Raw genomic sequence first — 21,906 nt, 5'->3', positions numbered from 1 at the left:
AATTGAAGTTGAACAACAAGTGGCGATGAAGCACGAGGGAGCGGATATAGATTTGAGATGTAAATACCAGTGAATTCTTGTATAAATTTGGAAAGAAATTAGGTTGCGGAAGAAGAAATTAGGAAAGAAGCTTAAATTGGTCTAACTAACACTTTAGTCTCCAGCCACATCACCCATACATGTAGCTTTAAGTTTGGAACACATTAACACCGTCCAATGTTAATGTTCTAGTTAACGTCTGAGACTAAAACGACGTTTCAAAAAAACAGGGATATATTAGAATTTTTGGCTCAGTCAGATAATAATATGACAATGCCCTACACTTTCAAGGATAAAAATGGTGGTATACGCATTGGAGTACTAACTTAAGCAAGAGTGTGCTATAGTATCTCATTTTCCAACACAACAACCACGCTGATCCATTGACAGCAGCGCCAATTAGGTTCAACCCAAGTCATGAAAATCCCCATAGTTGTCATTCAACTCCCCTCAGTGAGGGATCCTCACACACTCTTCTACCAAGTGCTATTGCCAATCGGCGGCAGCATCCTTACAAGGTGCACACCCTAGCCAGAAGAACCACTACTTTTACCAGACTATTTGCCAAGAATCGACAAGCACCAACACCTTGTTTGTTTGTGCTGAGCATCCACATTATATTTGCATGCAACTGTTGGAAAACTTTGTGAAGACTAAAATTCAATAAAGATAAAACCTATGACCAACTACAACCTCTTGTCTCAAATGGAAAACTTTGTGGACACTAAAATTCAATGAAGCCAAAATGACCCAACTAATAAAACTATAACATCTTAATAAGCACAAATATTATAGGCAATGATCAACCCCAGCTTAGATTATAATTCACTATCTCTCTGCTTCATATACTTAAAGCAATATACTTGCACATGCATTAAACTACAATTATCATTGTTTATAACCTTACATTTCCTTGATTCTCATCCATTACCAAATCATCAAGGTATGTTTCCTCTAGCTGAAGAAAATGTAAGCTACAACATTAAAACCTCTTTCATTGAAATATTCAAAAGGAATGAACCCACCATAGCATGATAAACATTAGCATGCACAAGAAATCACATTTAACAACCATATTTTTATTATTCAACATCAACTGGCAACATATCACAGACAAAACCAGCAAGTTTCTTATCATACAACAAGTAACAGTATGATTTCAATCGCGAGAAGGTGGAAGCGAAACATTGTTGAGTCGCTCAAGAACTAAAATAAGAGACTGTGTACCCAAATTACCTTCACCGTGAGCCTTAAGAGACACATAAAGCTGTTGAGCAAGTGCCAAACCAGGTAAAGCAATACCCATTTTCTCACACTCTTTCAAACAAATCCCTAAATCTTTCACAAAATGGTTCACATAAAACCCTGCTTCAAAATCCCTCTTTAAAATTCTCTTCCCATATAAATCAAGCGATTTCGAACCCGCTGCACCGGTCGAAATCGCGTTGAGATACAACCCTACATCAAGACCCGCTTTGTGTGCATAAACCATCCCTTCCACTAACCCTACCATTGTTGAAGCTATCGTTATCTGATTCGCTAGCTTCGCGAATTGTCCTTTACCGCTACTACCCATGTAATTCACCTTCCCCAATGATGAAAACAATGGAGAAAGTAATTTAACGATAGATTCATCTCCTCCAGCGAAGATTGCTAGGGTTCCGTTTTTCGCACCGCGGTCTCCACCAGAGACTGGAGCATCGATTGAGTGGCAGTTTTTGGAGGATGCAGCATCGGCAATTTCGACTGCGAGTGAAGGATCTGATGTGGTCATGTCAACGAGAATTCCTCCGGTTTTGAGTCCGGCGAGTGCGCCGGAGTTAGGGTCAAGGAGGACAGAGCGAACATCGGAGGGGTAACCGACGATGGTGAAAACTACGTCGGATTGGGAAGCGACGGCGTGAGGGGAGTTAGCGAGGGTAGCTCCGATGTTGAGAAGTGGTTGGGCTTTGGAAGGGGTGCGGTTGAAGACGGTGAGGGTGTAGCCGGCGCGGATGAGATGGGAGCACATGGATTGGCCCATTACTCCGGTGCCGATCCATCCGAGGCGCGTGTTTGATGGGTTAATGGAGTCTGAGGTGGCCATGAAGTGGCGAGTGATGAGGAGAGTGTCAGAGTTGTTGATGCGGCGGTAGAGTGAACGGAAATGTAGCATTACTAGATAGTACCCGTGCGTCGCACGGAATTTAGAGATGATAAAAAAATATAGATATTTGAATTAATGCAACAAACCAAAAAATTTGTGACCAGAAACACAAAATACATATAACAGTTAACGTCGGTTGATAATTGACCTGTTTGTTTTAAATTTTTCACCAAAAAAATCTATTTTTTTTATCACTCATCATCCCTCACCATCTTAAAAAAAATAGATTTTTATGATTGTAAACAAACAGAAAATAACTTTAGATTTTCTTCAAGAAAATCTATTTTCTTGGAAATGATTTTTTTTTAAAAAAAATCATTTTTTTTAAATCTCAAACAAACAGGCCCTATATCGTTCATGAGTGTGCAATTATATCTACAAAATTTATATCGCGCATAATTTTAAAATAATAGAAAATGTAATGCATAATCAAAATTAGTGGAAAACAAAAATACACATTAAATAACACAGATGACCTAAGTTTTATAATTAAGTGAGTTAATAAAGCAACTCAATATGAAATAAAAAATCTAAATAATCAATTGAAATGAAAAACACAACTATCTGTACTCGCACAAATCTTATAAAATTTAATCCAAATTATTAAAAAAAAATTATAAAGATGAGGGCCTAAGCCCTAATCCATATTATTTGAATTATTTGAATGATATATATTTTGGATTGGGCCAAGGGCTCATTCATAAAATGGACCAGGTTAGCGAATCTATATTTGACAAAGCAGACAATACAATTTACACATTCTAATTAAAGACATTACCACCTAGAAGGGATATGTACACTGTCGCACTACCATCAGACAACACTTCTCACAATTACAGGGTGCAGGATAATATTTTAGGTCTTCAAACCCTAATATTTTCTTATATAAAGACCGACAAAAGCCTACTTCAAGTATACAAATATCTAGCCCTAAAGATATTTCTCACATCAAGAAAATACAACATATAAAAAAAAAGTAGTTCAAAGTCCGTAACACACACGCCAACAAATAAATGTGAATTGACAGAAAATGAATTTAAAATGTAAAGAAGGAGGAAAATCAACATAAATAAAAAAGAATTGAGCTAATCGTTAGTTGGTCCGGTAGTGTTTGACACTCTATTTGGTAGGGAGGACCACTGTTCAGTCCCTCGCAACTGCAATCGGAAGGGGGTTGGAACCGCTTGATGCAGAACAGATCCCGAACCAAATTAGGCGGTCCAGCAGGCCGAATACTGGTGGTGGGAAAAAAAAGTGTGAAGACATCCCTTAATATCCGGAAATCTAGACCCAGTAGGTCAGTTAAGCCTATGTAAACTCGGCCAAAAATTCAGGAAAACTTAGACACGCGACCATTACAAAAAAAAAACACATTGGTTCTATTTCATTTGGCCAAAAATTCAGGAAAACTTAGACACACGATCATTCTTATCACGAGACCAATTCGTGTGCCGACAACTTGACTAATAAAGGATGTGATGGTGGTCGTGATTTGATTATTTATGAGCAAGTTCTTGCTCAAATTAATACAAATATTTCATTACAATTTAGTAGCTTTTACGTATATGCGTTGACAAACTTCAGGATACACAACATTGATTGTAAACGTTTGTGATTGATCACTATCATCTGTTATTAATATCTTTAAATCAGCTCGAGTTTTAACACGAGAAACAACATATAATTGATCAGGTGTAAAAATAGGCTTAGGAAGATACAAACCAAGGATAGAAAACATGACTTTTGTCTAACTTCAAATTCAAAATTAAAGCCATTGCATAATAATCTCTTCAAACATAGAGTCAACAGATTAAATTAATTTGTGGTGTTAAATGTATGATAGCATATATACACATTAAACGATCCTCCATATACTATGCATCAATTTTACCATTCTATTCCTTTTTTCTTCTCCTTATCCCTCAAGGTTCTCATCATATATGCATCAGTGTTTATCTTCTCAAAAAGCATACATACTATAGGGGCACCTGTAATAAAAGAATTATGTCAAATACATGGTATGAAAGTTGTGAAAGTAAAGTAATAAAATGCAACATGTTTCATCCAAGAGTAGGTCAAATATATGGTATGAAAGTTAAGTAACAAAATGCAACATGTTCCATCCAAGATACATGCACCAGTTTTGGTGTAATAGCTCTCAAACTTCCAACACAGTTTTCTTAACTAATTCAAAATCTTATATATAATGGCAATAAAAATCATAGTTCATGTGCAGAACATGCAACATAATCAGAGCTAGTATAGTGAAAATAAGGTCAATCCATTGTTGTAACAAAATTAAGATCCTATACACTTTTAGTCACACCTGGCCTAACAAATTCATTCTCATATCAAATCTGAAAGTCCATTGTTTGAGTAAATTTCAAAAAAAAAAAAAAAATCTCATTGTCTTTAATGTATTTCCAATCAAAAGTAGTAGTCTAATAGAACTACCTTTCGCTCAAATTCTCAATTAATTAGAACTACCATTGATTGAGAACATGGTTTGTTGAGAATAGCCATAGCCTTGAGCATAAAGTGAAGTTAAAGATTTAGAATTTCAAATTTATGAAGCAGCTAAAATCATACATGAATATAAGCATTGAAAACCATTTACCTCATTGACATTAATATATGTCGTAACCATATGAAAACTTTTTGTGACGGTCTTTGAGACTAAGAAGGCCTTTTCTTCAACTCAAACATTAGTAAACGAAAGTGAATATAAAATAACAATAGTAAAAGAAAGAAACTAAATGACCTCACAACGATCCTCACCATTTGATCATAACCTTCTACTTCCAATTCTTCATTGAAACTTGATAGGAACCAATTACATTATGCACTCATAGTTTGTATCTACAGAAGCAATTATCTTCCCATTGCATCTTCCTTTATTGTATCCCGAAATATACTTGCTTCTTTAAGTCTTATGGCTAAAATTCATCAACTGAAGACATACAATTATGATTTTACTATACTTTTAATCCACTACTTTCAGTTCTGTGATGCCTCTTAAGGACTCAATCATGTGTTATTTGAAAACTAAAAATAATTTTATTCTATGATATCTAATACATATTGATTTTGATGGGAACCATATCACATTGATTTCCTAAAACCAAAAACAGGGAGGACATAAAAAATGAGTTATAGAGTAATGTAAAATTGGTTCAAAAGTTGAGTTTCTATCTCCATATTAAATGGAAAGAACAGAATAAACAAAGAAAATCTAAATAATCATATCCTTTAAATCTCCAATCACATTTTGAATATAATACAATAGATATTAGCCAAATATGATGGTTGTTAATAGAAGCTTGAATCTTACCAACTGTAACAATATTTTTCTAGAGACATTCTTCAAGTTGAATTTTGAATTCGTGCATATATCCAAAGGCTGCACAAATTCATATGGTTTGGTTATTTTTCATAATTCAACTATAATTTTATATCTTCTTTTTTGAGTAAATAAAACACTAATATTAGTTTGGAAAAAGGTGTGTCATATGTGTACTAATTTCTCATCATATTAATGTCAATATAGTGTCATACCTTATGTGGCTACTTTGAGTACATAGAACCAAGTAAGATATATCAATTGAACCTTTCTTTGCCTCCTCTCTAAAAAAATACAAATAATAGAAATTCAACAAATGTTAGAAAATCAATCATATAATCGGTCATTCAAAGTCCACAATGCATTCAAAGAGAAAATAGTAACTAAAGATTATATTCATGAATGTCGAACTATCTTGAAAAAAGCAAGTGGGAATTCTACTATTCAACGAAAAATTAAAGTTCGATGTCAACTTTAAGAGCATAAATGAGTCTAATTTACTTCCAAAAAATTTAAACATGATTTACACTCCAATTTTCAAAAACCAAAAGAAAAAAAAAAGAATGTAAGAGCAACTATGTGGGAAAAAACAGCAGAAAAACGGTTATTGGAATGAACAACTTTGGTCAATCAACCTACACCATATTTATACTACATTTTGTTTGGGGGACTCTGATAGATTTATACCAATAAGTCATTGTGTATCAATTTTTCAAGTTTCCATCATAATCCAGTGAATGATCAGAGATAGAAGGAATACATTTTCATAAAGCTGTTGTGCACACTTTGTGATGAAGAGCATACATAATTAGTCATGAAAGATTCTAAATAGGGCAATTTGTGAAGGGCTACATATAATTAGTCAAGTATATCTTTCAAAACTTGTAAAAAATATGACAGTAAAGACATGACATATGAATACCAAAAAAAAGACATGACATATTTTTTTTGAAGAAGAAAGACATGACATATTGATCCATATCATGATTAGTTAAGGATGACACTTCAATAGTAAAGACAAATATAGTTGGGAATTAATGGTGATTAACTTAAACTTTCAACTACAACCACATATTCTTTTTCATTCCTTCACATCTAGTTAGATACAAATGTGAATATCGTATTCAAACTATATTTCACTAACATGTTAGAAAAAATTCAAATGCAAGGAGATCCAAATTTTGTTATAAAAAATAGTAACCTTTTTATTTAACCTTTGAAATTGCAGGTCTAACTTGTTGCTGTTCTATGCGGATCTCCACTTACCTTCCAAATCTGGAAAAAACAACACAACAAAAAACCATTAAAATCCAGCTCATATGATCATCAATCAATTTCCTCAACAATCTCTAGATCGCTTGTGATGATCTGCAATTTCCTCCCCAAGTGTATTATCAAATGAACCAGCCAATCTTTTCTTTGATAAATATTCCCCATGTTGATTGATCTCTTCATTCAAACCCGAGGGATAGACAACCTCGCTCATAACTGGCCTATAAACCTGCTAAATTAAAAACCATACATCAGAAACTATAAAAAAAAGCAAACACTATCTAAATGAAATCACACATCAACAATAGACAACCTTTGCAGGAGTATGGCGTGTTCCCTTAAGAGAAAAAGCATTGAAAATATCTGGATCAAGACAAACCCTAGAAACTTTGAAAGCACCTATGTATATAGGATTCAAAGAAGACACCATGACAATCTTAAACAACAATTTTAAACCTTCAATTTTCATCAAAGCACTAGGTGGATTAATTCCTTCCAAAACCTGCTAAATTAAAACCATTGAAAAAAACACAAATCAAAAAAATATGGGAATAGAACAACAACAAATGAGATGAATAATAGAGAATAAAGTAACAACCTTGGATGATGAAAGCTGAATGCTACACTTGGTACGGGTCAGGTAACGGACATCATCATCAGAAAGAACAAACATGGCATCATCAATGCCATCGGTAACATGTATTTTGACGCGAAACCTATATGCACGAAAATCCATTATTTTTTGTAGAGAAAAATATAAAATTACAATAAACAACAATAACCACATAGATCAAAACAACTTTACAAAAAAACAATAAAAGGCTACCTAGGGACAAATTCAAACACATGCTTTGAACAACCTCTACAGTAATAAAATCCAGTATTAATTATTAAACGTTTTGAACAACGACACGAAGGGTACCACCAATCTTCTCCAATTACCAAACCATCCACAACACCAGATACAATAAATGGCCCATCATCAGGAGTAGATTTCAACTCAGCAATAGTTTTCTTTGGATATAGACGAAGAAAATCATCCACGACCGAAGGTTTAACGGGAGGACCAATTAACGGAACAGTCATTGCAGGTCCACCTCGCATTTTAGATAACCTATCAATAAAAAAATGTGGAATATATCAAATAAACAGGAAACTCAATTTCTAATTAACTAAGTGAAACGAATAATGGACGGAGAATGCTTATAGAGATATCCAATATACCTTCTTCCTAAAAGTACAGATTCATCAACTGGAGGATTAAACAACATCCTAGTTAGATTTTGAATATTCTGTAAAAGAACACGACCTATACAAAAATACAAAAAACATTACAAATCGTTAGTTGATTTCCAATACTGGGAAAACATCAATATACATTTTCAAATTAAAAAAATTACCACGAAAAAATCTGATCTTGGCAAATTGAATAACAACCACCGGTAGACCTCCGTCGAGAGTGGTCATCATCTGAACCAAGTAATCAACAATTTCGCCAAACAGAACAACATGACAGAAACCTCTTCAAATTGCAAACATAAATCATCAAAAAATAAAAAAGTAACCACAAAGCAATAATCAACAAACAAAGTATGGATTACGATTAAAAAGAATAATATAAAACAACAATAACCTGTGATCAGATATCTCAACAACAATCATTTTGACACGTTGACCATCTTTAAGAAACTCATTCTGGGAAGATATACCAGTCATTACCCCCATAAAATCTATAGGTTAACAACCAAAATTTAATAGAAAATCAATGTAGAAAATAAATAACGAAATTCAAAAAACATATAAAACTTACCAACTAAATAATTACTATCACATGAATGAGAATTAATTTGGCCAATGTCCACCAACGACAATCCATTCATTTTGATTGCTCGACACACCATTTTCTCCAAAATAGTAGTAGAATGAAAAAACAACCGACAAGGATGCCTAGTTGGCCTGCATAATCCATAAGCATCAACAACAGAAAACGCAGATAAAGTATAAACTTCACCTTCAATAATAACAGCTTTAAACAAAGGAATCAAGTGTCTCCGGACAGTAGCATGTATCTTGCATCCCTGTGAAACAATTTTGTGTAATAAGGAAAACATAAATACAATATATAAAATGAACAAAAATAAATCAAATAAAATATTTAACCTTTTCATCAAGAAGCACAAGTTCAATTGAATTTTCTTGCCCAGAAATTAAATTGGATTTGACCACCCAAAGACGAATCACACGAACCTTCAAACACCATGGAAAATTTCCAACACGAACATCACTTAAATTGCTATAAGCATCAACCATTGCGCCAAATAGCAAACAACCTAAAGCAAAACAAAATAAACCCAGATTTCGTTTTTTCAATAGCTTTTGAGGTCGTTATATACCACAGACATGAGCTTATGTAAAGCTTAACGCTAACAATCAACATTTTAATTTACAGATCTGAAAAGCAACCAGGAATGAAGGGAATTTTGCATACCGACAATCTGGAAAGCAAAGTATGTTGGAACAAAATTGATTTAAAAATGTTTGCCCCTAAATCTATAAAGGTTTTGATGATAACAAAGTATTAATTAACAATTGGAAGGACTAAAAATTTATTTTGAGTGCGCAGATATAAGCATCATTTAAGTCCTGAGTGGAGTTCAGAGGATGTGAACTCAGAAGTTCACAAGCGCTCAGAAGATGTTGGACTTCAGAGGTTACAACGTTCAGAGGATGAAGACTTCAGTACTTCTGTCTGTCTACGAGCTTCATCAAACTCTGAAGATCTCTTTGAAAGCTGTGAAGATTCCTTTCACCAGTCAACTCTTCTATCAATGGAGAAAAGGACCTTTCAAGCCTGATCAGTTCAGCTACCTCTGTTTTGTCTGTCCTGTCTTGAGAACGTGGGTCTTCAGTTTTGTTAGCTGAATAAGGAAAGTCCACTCTGCAGTAGTCAAAGTACCTGAAACTCTTTCTTAGTTTTGGATACAACCAACTGCATCAAGACAGACTGCTTGAAGACAAAAGTTTATCAACTCCAACGGTTCTCTTGCAACGACTCTTTTCTAGTGGTATATATACTAGAAGATTCAGCTACAACAAATATACTATTATCAAGAATTGAACGTGCGCTGAACAAACTCTGAACTCTCTGATATACAAGCTCTGAACCTTTCTCAAGTGTTTTTGCACTTTAGCCAAATACTCTGTAATATTTGTATTTGCTCTATTTAGGTTCATCTAAGAGCATTTGTATATTTTTATATACTTTACTATTTACTTGAGGAAACTTAAGCTTGTGTGCTTAAGTGTGTAACTTAAGCTTGTGTGCTTAAGTGTGAAGTCTCTTGCTTGTGTGCTTGAGCATTGTTGAGAAGTCTCTTGCTTGTGTGCTTGAGCAGGTGTAATCTTGTGTGATTATAGTGAACTCCCTTGGAAGTGCAAGGGGACTGGACTACTCTCGTTTTGTGAGAGGAACCAGTATAAACTGCTTGTGTGCTTTTCTCTCTCTCTCTTATTATTATTTGTGTTATTTATCCGCTGCGAATATAGTTGAGTTAAGAACTTGAAAAAGTTTTAACTTAGCTAAAACACAATTCAACCCCCCCCTTCTTGTGTTTTCACACCTTCAATTGGCATCAGAGCACCTGGTCTGTTACTTTCACTTAACAGTGAGACAGTAAAGATCTTGTGAGAACACTATGTCTGGAGGAGATGATAGTAGTACTAGAACTACTGGTGAAGGTGAGGCCAGTGGTGCTGGTGGTGGTCCTAGAAATGCTTTTGGTTATGACTACTTAAGTAATGAATCACATGAACATAGTGGCAATAGAAAAGCCCCTATATTCAATGGTGATGCTTCATTATTTGAATGGTGGAAAGAGAGACTGTATAGCAATATTACTGCTATTGATCATGAGTTGTGGGATTTGGTTGAGTTGGGAGTAACTTTTGAAAACTTGAATGAACATGGTAGGTTGTCCATGGAGAATAGAAAGTTACTCACACCAGCTAACCTAAAAATCTACACAAAACATCATAGAGTAAAGGATATTGTTGTTGGAGCTATTAGACATGAGGATTATGTCAGAATAGAGAACAAGTCTACTGCTAAATCTATCTTTGATTCTATGTGTGCTACCTATGATGGTAATGAAAAGGTTCAAGAGGCTAAAGCTAGTCTTTTGATAAGGCAATATGAACTTTTCACTATGCAACAAGATGAAAACATTGAGACTATGTTTACAAGGTTTCAAATCCTTGTATCTGGGCTTAAAGCTCTTAAGAGAAGTTATTCAACCTATGACCATGTTCAGAAGATTCTGAGAAGTCTTCCTATTGCTTGGAGACCTAAGGTCACTGCAATAGAGGAAGCTCAAAATCTCAAGACTCTGAGTCTTGAAGCTCTGATAAGCAATCTCAGAAGCCATGAGATGGTTCTGGATGCTGACTCAGAAACTAAGAAGAAGTCTAAGTCAGTGGCTTTACAGTCAACTAAGACTACTTCTAAGGCTCTTAAGACTCAGCTTCTTGATATTGAAGAAGAATCTTCTGCTGATGGTCAAGAGGATGAGATGAATGAGGATGAGTTTGCTTTATTCACCAAGTTTCAGCAATGGAACAGATTTAACAAAAGAAATTTCAGAGGAGGTAACAGCTCCAGAAATTTTGTCAGCAAAAAGGATGATCAGAAGAATTGCTTCAACTGTAAGAAGCCTGGACACTTTATTGCTGATTGTCCAGAAATGTCTGCTAAAGACAAAAGCAAAAGATACAGCTCAAAGAAGCAACAATTCAAGAGCAAATTGAAAAAGAGTCTGATGGCTACTTTTGAAGAGCTATCATCTGAGGAAGAAGTTGAGGAAGAAGAAGAGGCAAATCTAGCCCTGATGGCTTCAGCTGACTCAGATGTAGACTCAGACGATGAATCAGAATCAGATTCAGAAGTAACTGATGAGGTATTTTCTGACTGCTCTAAATCTCAACTTATAACTGCACTTAACAAGGTCATTGAGAAACATCTCAGAGTGTTAAGTAAACAAAAAGTTTTACAAGAAAAGCTTAACACTCTGACTGAGCAAGCAGAACATTTTCAAGGTCTATATCAAGAAACTCTGAATAGAGTAGATGACTTTGAAAAGGGTTGTGCTGTTTGTCACAAACCTATTGATGAGCAGGAAATAGCTCTTCAACAGTTTGTGCATCTCAACCTTGGGAAGAGCAAAGCTGCTAATAGAATTTATAATGTCTTGAGACATAGAGGAGAAGGACTTGGCTATGAATATGGTAGAACATATTCAAAGCTGAAGACCTTTGCCAAAAAGGTTGGAAAATCTTGGGTTTATTATGTTGTTCCACCAAGTGAAGAGGGAAAGAATCCTGGCATTTGTGAAAATGACAATGATGATCTGAGTGATTTAGAAGCTGACAGCTCAGAGGAACCTAGTCCCTCAGGATCTGGAAAGAAAAGTTCAGAAGATAGAAGTTGTTCAGAACCTGAGAACATTAGTTCAGAAGTTCTGAAAGCTTCAACATCTGAAACTTCAAATTCTGGATTCAAAGGAACTTCAGTACCTGAAGTTAGTCAACCTAAAACATCAGAAGTTTTTAAAAAGAAAAATTCTAAATCTCAGATGAAGTACAAGACTCAGATTATTTATGACTCTAGAGTCAGTAGATATAATCAATCAGAAAATAGGATTGATAATAGATACAAACCCTGGAATCATAAACAATCCAAATCTTGGAACAATAACAGATTTCAAACAAAGAAAAGATTTCAAAAAGGTTATTATTCCAAACCAAGGTCTTTCTCTAACACTAGACAACATAATAAGCATGTTTGGACTAACAAGCGTGGACCCAGAAGATGGGTACCAAAAGCTGAAATTATGTATCATTCAGATTTACCAACTAGGAAAGGATATGTCCTACCTAGAGTTTGGAAACAAGTTCTATGCAAAGGAAGAAGGGCTTATGTCCTTGACCAATGGCTGACAAGTTCTCAAGATAACAATCAGAACTTGATAAATGAAGAGGAAGAATACTGGGATGACCTTATCATTAACTGTGATAAAGAGTTCCACCGTAGTGATTAAAGTTGTTTCTCATACAGCCTGTCACTCAAAGAAGTATCATGAATCATTCATGGTATCTGGATAGTGGGTGTTCAAGGCACATGACTGGTGATAAACAACTATTCTCTAAGCTGACTATGAAAGAAGGAGGTTCTGTTGGTTTTGGAGGAAATCAGAAAGGAAAGATAATAGGTACAGGTACAGTAGGTAATTCCTCCCTATCTATTAATGATGTTTGGTTAGTTGATGGACTTAAGCATAATTTATTGAGCATAAGTCAATTTTGCGACAATGGTTATGTAGTTATCTTTAATAAGGAATCATGTACTGTGTCTAAACAATCTGATAACACCATGATTTTCAAAGGTCTGAGAAAGAACAATGTTTATAAAATTAATCTTTCTGATTTGAATGAACAAAAAGTGATGTGTCTTTTGACCTTGAGTGAAGAAAAATGGATCTGGCATAAGAGGTTAGGCCATGCTAACTGGAGGTTAATCTCCAAGCTTAGCAAGCTTGACCTTGTCAGAGGTTTACCTAAAATCAAATATCACTCAAACACACTTTGTGGTTCATGTCAAAAAGGAAAGATTACAAAATCTTCTTTTAAACCTAAGAACATTGTCTCTACCTCAAGACCATTGGAACTTCTTCACATTGATCTTTTTGGACCAGTTAATACTGCTTCAATCAATGGAAAGAAGTATGGATTAGTGATTGTTGATGACTACAGTAGATGGACTTGGGTAAAATTCCTAAGAACAAAAGATGAAGCTTATGATGAGTTTAGCATCTTCTGCAAACAAATTCAAAATGAAAAAGGCTACACTATTTTAAAAGTTAGAAGTGATCATGGTGGAGAATTTGAAAATGAACCTTTTGAAAACTTTTGTGAAAAATATGGCATTTTGCATGAATTCTCTTCTCCTAGAACTCCTCAACAAAATGGGGTTGTAGAAAGGAAGAATAGAACTCTGCAAGAAATGGCCAGAACCATGATGCATGAAACTAAAGTAGCAAAGTTTTTATGGGCAGAAGCTGTAAACACAGCATGTTATGTTCAAAATAGAATCTATATCAGATCTAAGTTGAACAAAACTGCTTATGAATTGTTCAAAGGAAGAAAACCTGATATTTCTTATTTTCATCAGTTTGGATGTACATGTTATATCTTAAACAATAAAGTCCATCTAAAGAAATTTGATGCTAGAGGCTATAAGGGTATTTTTATAGGATACTCTGAGCGCTCAAAAGCATACAGACTGTATATTTCTGAAACACATACTGTGGAAGAAAGTATGCATGTCAAATTTGATGACAAAGAGCCTGACCAAGTGTCAGAGCTTGTGGAAGGTTTGTCTAGATTTCAGGTATCAGAGGATCAATATTCAGATATTCCAAACTACTCAGAACATCCATTCTCTGAAGTACCTCTGAACACAATAGTTCCTACAGACTCTGAACAACCAAGAACTGAAGCATCTGCTGAACCTGAAGTTGATGAGTCTGAAGATGATGAGCCCCCAAGAAATACTTTCAAATACAAGTCATCACATCCAGAGGAACTGATCTTAGGCAACAAAAATAGTCCAAGAAAGACAAGATCTCAACTGAGAAATGAGGAATCATTAGTTGGTCTTATCTCAATGATGGAACCTTCAAAGATTGATGAAGCTCTGAAGGATGATGCTTGGATTGTAGCAATGCAAGAAGAGCTGAATCAATTCCAAAGGAATGATGTATGGACTCTAGTGCCTAAACCTTCACACAAGAACATTATTGGAACAAAATGGGTATTCAGAAACAAGCTGAATGAACAAGGTGAAGTGGTAAGGAACAAGGCTAGATTGGTTGCACAAGGTTATAGTCAACAAGAGGGGATTGACTATACTGAAACCTTTGCACCAGTTGCTAGACTTGAAGCAATCAGGTTACTTCTATCTTATGCTGTTAATCATGGAATAACCTTATATCAGATGGATGTTAAAAGTGCCTTCTTAAATGGTTTTATTTCTGAAGAAGTGTATGTTAAGCAACCTCCTGGTTTTGAAGATATCTCAAACCCTGAACATGTTTTTAAACTGAAGAAATCACTGTATGGTCTGAAACAAGCTCCAAGAGCTTGGTATGATAGACTCAGTAATTTCCTTCTTGAAAAGGGTTTTGAAAAAGGAAAGGTTGACTGCACACTCTTTAGAAAAACAACCAAAGAAGACATTTTAATTATTCAAATTTATGTTGATGATATTATTTTTGGTTCTACTAATGCTGCTTTGTGCAAGAATTTTTCTAAGATAATGCAGGATGAATTTGAAATGAGCATGATGGGAGAGTTGAAGTTCTTTCTTGGAATTCAAATCAATCAGAAGAAGGTAGGAACTTATGTTCATCAATCAAAATACACTAAAGAACTTCTGAAGAAATTCAATCTAGATGACTGCAAGATAATGAACACTCCTATGCATCCAACTACCAACATGGGCAAGTCAGATGATGAAGGAAAGGTAGATCAAAAGGTCTACAGAGGTATGATTGGCTCCTTACTCTATCTGACAGCCTCTAGACCAGATATTTTATTCAGTGTTTGCTTATGTGCAAGATTCCAGTCAGATCCTAGAGAATCTCATCTTACAGCTGTAAAGAGAATCTTTAGGTATCTGAAAGGAACAACTAATCTTGGACTTCTCTATAAGAAATCCAATGATTATGTGCTAAATGGATTCTGTGATGCTGACTATGCTGGAGATAAAATTGAAAGAAAATCCACAAGTGGCAATTGTCAATTTGTTGGTGAAAACCTTATCTCCTGGGCTAGTAAAAGACAAACTACTATAGCTTTGTCTACAGCAGAAGCAGAATACATTTCAGCAGCTAAGTGTTGCACACAACTACTCTGGTTAAAATATCAGTTAGAAGATTATCAGGTAAGCAGTAACAATATTCCTTTATATTGTGATAATACTGCAGCCATTCATTTATCTAAAAATCCTATCCTACACTCTAGAGCCAAACATATTGAAATTAAACACCATTTTATCAGAGATTATGTTCAGAGAGGCATTATAGATATTAAGTTTGTTGATACTGAAAATCAATGGGCTGACATATTTACTAAAGCCTTATCTGTTGAAAGATTTGATTTTATAAAGAAACATCTGAACATGTTTTCAATCTCTGAATGAAAATTGTTTTTGGCAATTAAAGTGTAAGAGGTTATGTATATCAGAACTTATGATTCAGAACATCTGAAACACAAGCTCTGAAGTACTTGACTCTGATAGAGAATTTTAAATAACTCAGAGGCTCTGAACTATTTAAGTGGGAAACGTTCAGTATTCACTGCTGAACAGTTGTCCATTAAAATAGCAGTTACCGAGTAAATTTCTGCACGTGGTCTACGTGTGTCAGGTAGTGGGTGGTTAATGATGATTTTTGGTATTCAACTTTCTGTCAATTAGCGTAACTTCCCATATTTGCTATTTTCGTGTTAACTGTACTCATTTAAATAAACTTACACAATACACTTGCACACTATTCACTTTCACAACCTACACTTTCATACTCTCTCTAAACCTCCAACACAAACTTTCTTTCTCTCTCGTTAGTCTTCCAAACCTTACCCTAATCTCCAACAATGGCTGGTACTTCGTCTTCTTCGTCAAAAAGGATTCCACCGTTCATATTCAAGAACCTTCAGATCGTTGGGAACGAGATGGAGTTTCCAGAATCTGAACTTACTTTTCTCTCAGAGAAGATGGTTGATTTTGATGGTCTACAAGCTAATGGGTTTGATGTTAAAAAGTACTTTATCGCTCAGGGATGGGATAAGTACTTCGACATGCTTAATGGTCCCATTTATCCAGATTTGTTGAAGAAATTTTGGATGAAAGCAAAGGTTTTTGATAAGCATGAAGCTAAGAAGGAAGAGCTTGCTGCTATTGAGAGGAATCCTAGTCTGAAGGGTAAAACTAGGAAGGAAATGGGTTTGCTGGATTATACAGGTGTACAGATTAGGTCAAATATCTGTGGGATGAACATGGCAATCTCGCCTATCCATCTCAATGCTCTTCTTGGTCTACCTAACTCTGGGATAGAGTTAGATGTGTTTGAAAAGGATACAAGATACAGGGATGATCTTCTGCATCTCATCTGCACAGATTTCTCTTTGAAAGGGAAGGTCAAGGGTTTGACTGATGAATGTAGAGTTCTCTTCAAGATCATCCTAGCTGCTATCAGTCCAAGGGTTGGTGGGACTGATACAATCTCCTGGACGCATCGTCATCTGCTGTACTTTCTTCTGACTGAAAAGAAGGTTAATCTTGGAGATTACTTTTTTGAACGTATCTGTGAAGCCATTTTTGCAAGTAAATCTCAGAGGAAAACTACTATAGTTTATCCTAGGCTGTTGTCTGACCTTCTGCATCAAGGTCATGTTGTTCAGAACTTGAGGAAGTTCCACCCTGAATTGGTTGAGAAGAGGTTCTATCCAGAAATTCTGAATGCTAACTTTCTGTCCAAGATGCGTTTGATTGCATCTAAGCCTGTTGCTCCCCCACAAGAGTTCACTGTTAGGCTTGAGGATCGTCTGTATGTCGCAGGCTATCCAGTTATATCTGAAGCTGATGCTGAGCATGTAATTCAGGATTACTTGGAAGTGCTCAGACAAGAAGGATTTGTTGTTGATAGAAGTATGATTCCTCCTGCTCCTGTAAGTCAGTATAATCCTAAGAGGAAACCTAAAAGAAAGGCTGAAGCTCAAGATGATCTACCAAAGCCAGATCTTCTGGCTCAGAAGAAAGTTAAAGTTGAGCAATCTATGGCTGAGCAAAGAACTAAGAGGAAGCATGAAGAATCTGCTGTCAAGGCTGCTGAAGGATCTTCTAAAAAGCCTATGGTTGTTGAAGTTGACAGTTCATCTGAAGGATCTACATCAGAAGATGAGACTGACTCTGATCAGGAGACTATTGCTGAAAGCCTTCGTAAAAGACCTGCTCCTACTCCTAAAGATAAAGGTAAATCTTCTACGTATGTCTTTAATGAAAATGAGATTGGATTAGGTTACACCAAACCTCTCAAAACCATCTTACCAACCTCTGATATTCCAACCTCTGATAACCCCCTATCTGAGCTTGAAAAACATCTGAGCCCTGACCCTCTTAATAATCACCCTTTTTCTCCTGAAACTCAACACAAATCTAGCTCACCTCCTAAACCTTCATCACCTCAACCTGAACCTCAACCTAACATTCCATCTTCTGAACCTCAACCAGATATTCCTGTCACTAAATCAACCTCTCCCTCTAAACAATCCTCTCCACCTCCTGAACCAACCCCTGAACAAATTGCTCCTGAACCAAACCCTGAATCTAAATCCCCTGAACCATCTCCTGAACATATTTACCCTGAATCAACTTCTGACATCTCATCACCTGAACCAACCCCTGAACCCCATCCTAACCCAAGTGCTGAACATGCTTCTCCTGAGCGTATTCACACTTGTGCTCCCAAGCCAGCTACTGAAATACCTACTCTCTCTACCATTCCCAATCCTTCACCCTCATCATCCAACACTTTTAGAAATCTATCCACTCAATTTCATGAAGACTTGCTTAGATTATCTACAATAAAGGACAGGTTCTTAGTTTGTCCTTCTGATGTGGATCTTGAAGTATCAAGCATTAAGGCAAGGCTTTGCAATGCTTTGGATGTTGCTGCTGCAAAGGTTAAGGCTGTTATTGGTAAACGGGATCTGGAAGGTATAAGCTTCATGAGGAACAATCTAGCTAGGGCTGAGTTGAAAAGGTTAACGCCATTCAATCATGAAGAGCATGAGCGTGCTAAGCTTGTTGCTATAGCTGCTGCTGTGAGGCGTTTGTCTGAATTTCAAGATTGCTGGGTTGATTCTACTCTTCTGCAACGTCTTGAGGATCAAAGGATTGAGACTGAACGTCTGGAAGAAGCTGCTGCTAGAGCTGCTGAGTTGGCAAATGAGCTACCTACTGAGGATGCCACAGAAGAGGATGTACTGGATGTGCTTGCCTCTCAGAATCAAGAGGATGTGCTGATGATAGACTATCCAGAGGAAGGAGAACCCTCTGATAAAGGCAAGGCACCTATGATTGAAGAACCAGAACCTGTGATTGAAGATCAAGCTCCTGCTATGGCTGATCAGTTGCAGATTTTTCAAGAAGCACTGAGGGAACAGCAAGAAGGTCTAGAACGTCAAAGAGCTGCTCAAGAGACATTGGAAACCAAGGTGGATGGTTTAGTTTCCAATGTGGGATCCTTGAATGACAAATTTGACCAACTCTTAGCCCTTCTTAAGAAACCCTAGGATTCTATGCACATTTTCTTCATATGTTTTGCTTACTTATTTTGTCATGTTTATTTCCTTGTTTACCTTCTGAACACTTTTTCTGGTTTATCTATTTCAAGATTTTGTTTATGTTTTGATTGATTAATTATTTTATGTCCACTTGATATTTTTTTCTTGATAAATAAGAACACAAGAACACAAGATGCTTTTTAAAACGAAAATTTTTATTAATGATCTGATAATGTAGAGTACATTGGTAAAAAGAAAAAGAAAAAGACAACCTAATCCTAATCAGATGGATAAAACTCAGAAGAAATCTCTGATTTCTCCTCAGCATCCTCTGATGAAATTTCAATGGGATCTGGGTTTTGCTCTTGTTCTTCTTCTTCCTGTTCCTCTTCTGGAACATAGCTAGCCAAGAACTCCACATAGTCAGCATCATCTTCATTCTCTTCAGCTTCAGAGTCTGATGAGATGATTATTATCTCAGCATCTTCTGGTTTCTTGTTGTCTTTTTTATCCTTCTCTTCGTCCTCGCGTTTCTCTTCGTTCTTCTTTCTCTTAAACTCTGCGATGCGTAAACTAAATCTTTTCATTATTCCTACTTTCTCTTGCTTCACTTGTTTCTTCTTGATTTTACGTGAAGCAGGCATGCTAAATCGCTCCTTTTTATAAACCCTTGAGCGCGTTGGTTGTTTGTTTTTAAAATTAATTCACCTTTGTAACAACCACTCTTTCTTCTTTGAGTGTCTTGGTTTTATAACTTTGTCTTACTTTTTGATAATGACAAAAGGGGGAGTAGTTACGCATTAATTGATATGTTCCAAAACTGAAACCACGCCTTTTATCTCGCTTTTATCTGTTATGTTAAAAGTTGTTACTTTTAAGTTGTTTTACGTATTTCAAGGAGGAGACTAAGTTAGTTGAAACTAAAATAAATTTCATAAGTAAGGATAAGTTAAGAGTGCAATTTTAACTTAGCCTTATGAGACTTAGGGGGAGAGCTTGCAAACCTCTCACTCTGAAGAAAGATATGAAATTTGTTTTATTTCAAAACATCTTAATCTTATACTAAATTAAAATATCATGGATAAAACATAAAGTTCAGACTTTATGGAGTATCAATCTTAGGGGGAGCTTGCAAACCTCAGAAACCTAAGAGAAACATGATAAGTTAATTTAACAACAATTGTCAATTAATACTTATGTTTGTCATCATCAAAAAGGGGGAGATTGTTGGAACAAAATTGATTTAAAAATGTTTGCCCCTAAATCTATAAAGGTTTTGATGATAACAAAGTATTAATTAACAATTGGAAGGACTAAAAATTTATTTTGAGTGCGCAGATATAAGCATCATTTAAGTCCTGAGTGGAGTTCAGAGGATGTGAACTCAGAAGTTCACAAGCGCTCAGAAGATGTTGGACTTCAGAGGTTACAACGTTCAGAGGATGAAGACTTCAGTACTTCTGTCTGTCTACGAGCTTCATCAAACTCTGAAGATCTCTTTGAAAGCTGTGAAGATTCCTTTCACCAGTCAACTCTTCTATCAATGGAGAAAAGGACCTTTCAAGCCTGATCAGTTCAGCTACCTCTGTTTTGTCTGTCCTGTCTTGAGAACGTGGGTCTTCAGTTTTGTTAGCTGAATAAGGAAAGTCCACTCTGCAGTAGTCAAAGTACCTGAAACTCTTTCTTAGTTTTGGATACAACCAACTGCATCAAGACAGACTGCTTGAAGACAAAAGTTTATCAACTCCAACGGTTCTCTTGCAACGACTCTTTTCTAGTGGTATATATACTAGAAGATTCAGCTACAACAAATATACTATTATCAAGAATTGAACGTGCGCTGAACAAACTCTGAACTCTCTGATATACAAGCTCTGAACCTTTCTCAAGTGTTTTTGCACTTTAGCCAAATACTCTGTAATATTTGTATTTGCTCTATTTAGGTTCATCTAAGAGCATTTGTATATTTTTATATACTTTACTATTTACTTGAGGAAACTTAAGCTTGTGTGCTTAAGTGTGTAACTTAAGCTTGTGTGCTTAAGTGTGAAGTCTCTTGCTTGTGTGCTTGAGCATTGTTGAGAAGTCTCTTGCTTGTGTGCTTGAGCAGGTGTAATCTTGTGTGATTATAGTGAACTCCCTTGGAAGTGCAAGGGGACTGGACTACTCTCGTTTTGTGAGAGGAACCAGTATAAACTGCTTGTGTGCTTTTCTCTCTCTCTCTTATTATTATTTGTGTTATTTATCCGCTGCGAATATAGTTGAGTTAAGAACTTGAAAAAGTTTTAACTTAGCTAAAACACAATTCAACCCCCCCCTTCTTGTGTTTTCACACCTTCAAAGTATCGGTCCAGACTTCTGAGGTTAAGAGCGAATTACTCGGTGACACGCGAGCAAGAGCAGGCAGCAATTCGGTTCAGCAAGGGGCAGAAACGCGAACCACCAAAAAGTGGGTATCAACAGTGAAAGGTGGAGTTATCCCCTTCGTGAAGAGTATAGATTCTTTTTTTATTTTGCGCATTATATATTTATTATTTTCGCGGCCAAAATTATCCTCTTTGTCGTGCGTGCGTGGGTGATGTTCGAGAGCTGAGTTGTTGGACTGATTCAACGAATTTGAAAAGTGGTGCATTCAGTAAATTTTTTACCGTAACGGTTCAGATGTAATCATATAATTTTATATTAGACATTGGCACTGCAAGTGCGTATGGAG

General features: G+C 35.8%; 2 protein-coding genes across 3 annotated transcripts; both read right to left on the bottom strand.

Moving 5' to 3' along the window:
• Positions 1 to 883: 883 nt before the first annotated feature.
• LOC123915520 (probable 3-hydroxyisobutyrate dehydrogenase-like 1, mitochondrial) lies at positions 884 to 21,799 on the bottom strand. Its single transcript, XM_045966674.1, has 2 exons — positions 21,694 to 21,799; positions 884 to 2,196 (listed from the first exon to the last, which is right to left on the bottom strand). The coding sequence occupies exon 2, from the start codon at positions 2,192 to 2,194 to the stop codon at positions 1,199 to 1,201; it is 996 nt and encodes a 331-aa protein (XP_045822630.1). The 5' UTR covers positions 2,195 to 2,196; positions 21,694 to 21,799; the 3' UTR covers positions 884 to 1,198.
• LOC123915519 lies at positions 6,865 to 21,687 on the bottom strand. 2 transcript variants are annotated; one of them, XM_045966671.1, is made up of 11 exons: positions 21,540 to 21,687; positions 9,286 to 9,308; positions 8,958 to 9,127; positions 8,608 to 8,875; positions 8,431 to 8,527; positions 8,198 to 8,319; positions 8,022 to 8,106; positions 7,624 to 7,911; positions 7,396 to 7,513; positions 7,111 to 7,302; positions 6,865 to 7,026 (listed from the first exon to the last, which is right to left on the bottom strand). In XM_045966671.1, the coding sequence occupies exons 3-11, from the start codon at positions 9,105 to 9,107 to the stop codon at positions 6,865 to 6,867; spliced, it is 1,482 nt and encodes a 493-aa protein (XP_045822627.1). In that variant the 5' UTR covers positions 9,108 to 9,127; positions 9,286 to 9,308; positions 21,540 to 21,687. The 2 variants fall into 2 exon arrangements, with proteins under 2 accessions (XP_045822627.1, XP_045822628.1); XM_045966672.1 differs by having other exon boundaries at positions 7,111 to 7,299.
• Positions 21,800 to 21,906: the final 107 nt, after the last annotated feature.

The sequence above is a fragment of the Trifolium pratense genome, linkage group LG3 (genome assembly GCF_020283565.1).
Source record: "Trifolium pratense cultivar HEN17-A07 linkage group LG3, ARS_RC_1.1, whole genome shotgun sequence".
NCBI classification, from domain to species: domain Eukaryota; kingdom Viridiplantae; phylum Streptophyta; class Magnoliopsida; order Fabales; family Fabaceae; genus Trifolium; species Trifolium pratense.
Note: the sequence above shows the minus strand (reverse complement) of the source record. Positions and strands in the feature narration are given on the sequence as shown.

Coding starts and splice junctions, on each gene's coding strand:
- LOC123915520 (XM_045966674.1), bottom strand. CDS start 2,194: ATGCTACATTTCCGTTCACTCTACCGCCGCATCAACAACTCTGACACT.
- LOC123915519 (XM_045966671.1), bottom strand. CDS start 9,107: ATGGTTGATGCTTATAGCAATTTAAGTGATGTTCGTGTTGGAAATTTT. Junction 8,320..8,430: donor GTTGAGATATCTGATCACAG/GTTATTGTTGTT, acceptor TGCAATTTGAAG/AGGTTTCTGTCATGTTGTTC. Junction 7,303..7,395: donor TTCAGCTTTCATCATCCAAG/GTTGTTACTTTA, acceptor GTTTTAATTTAG/CAGGTTTTGGAAGGAATTAA.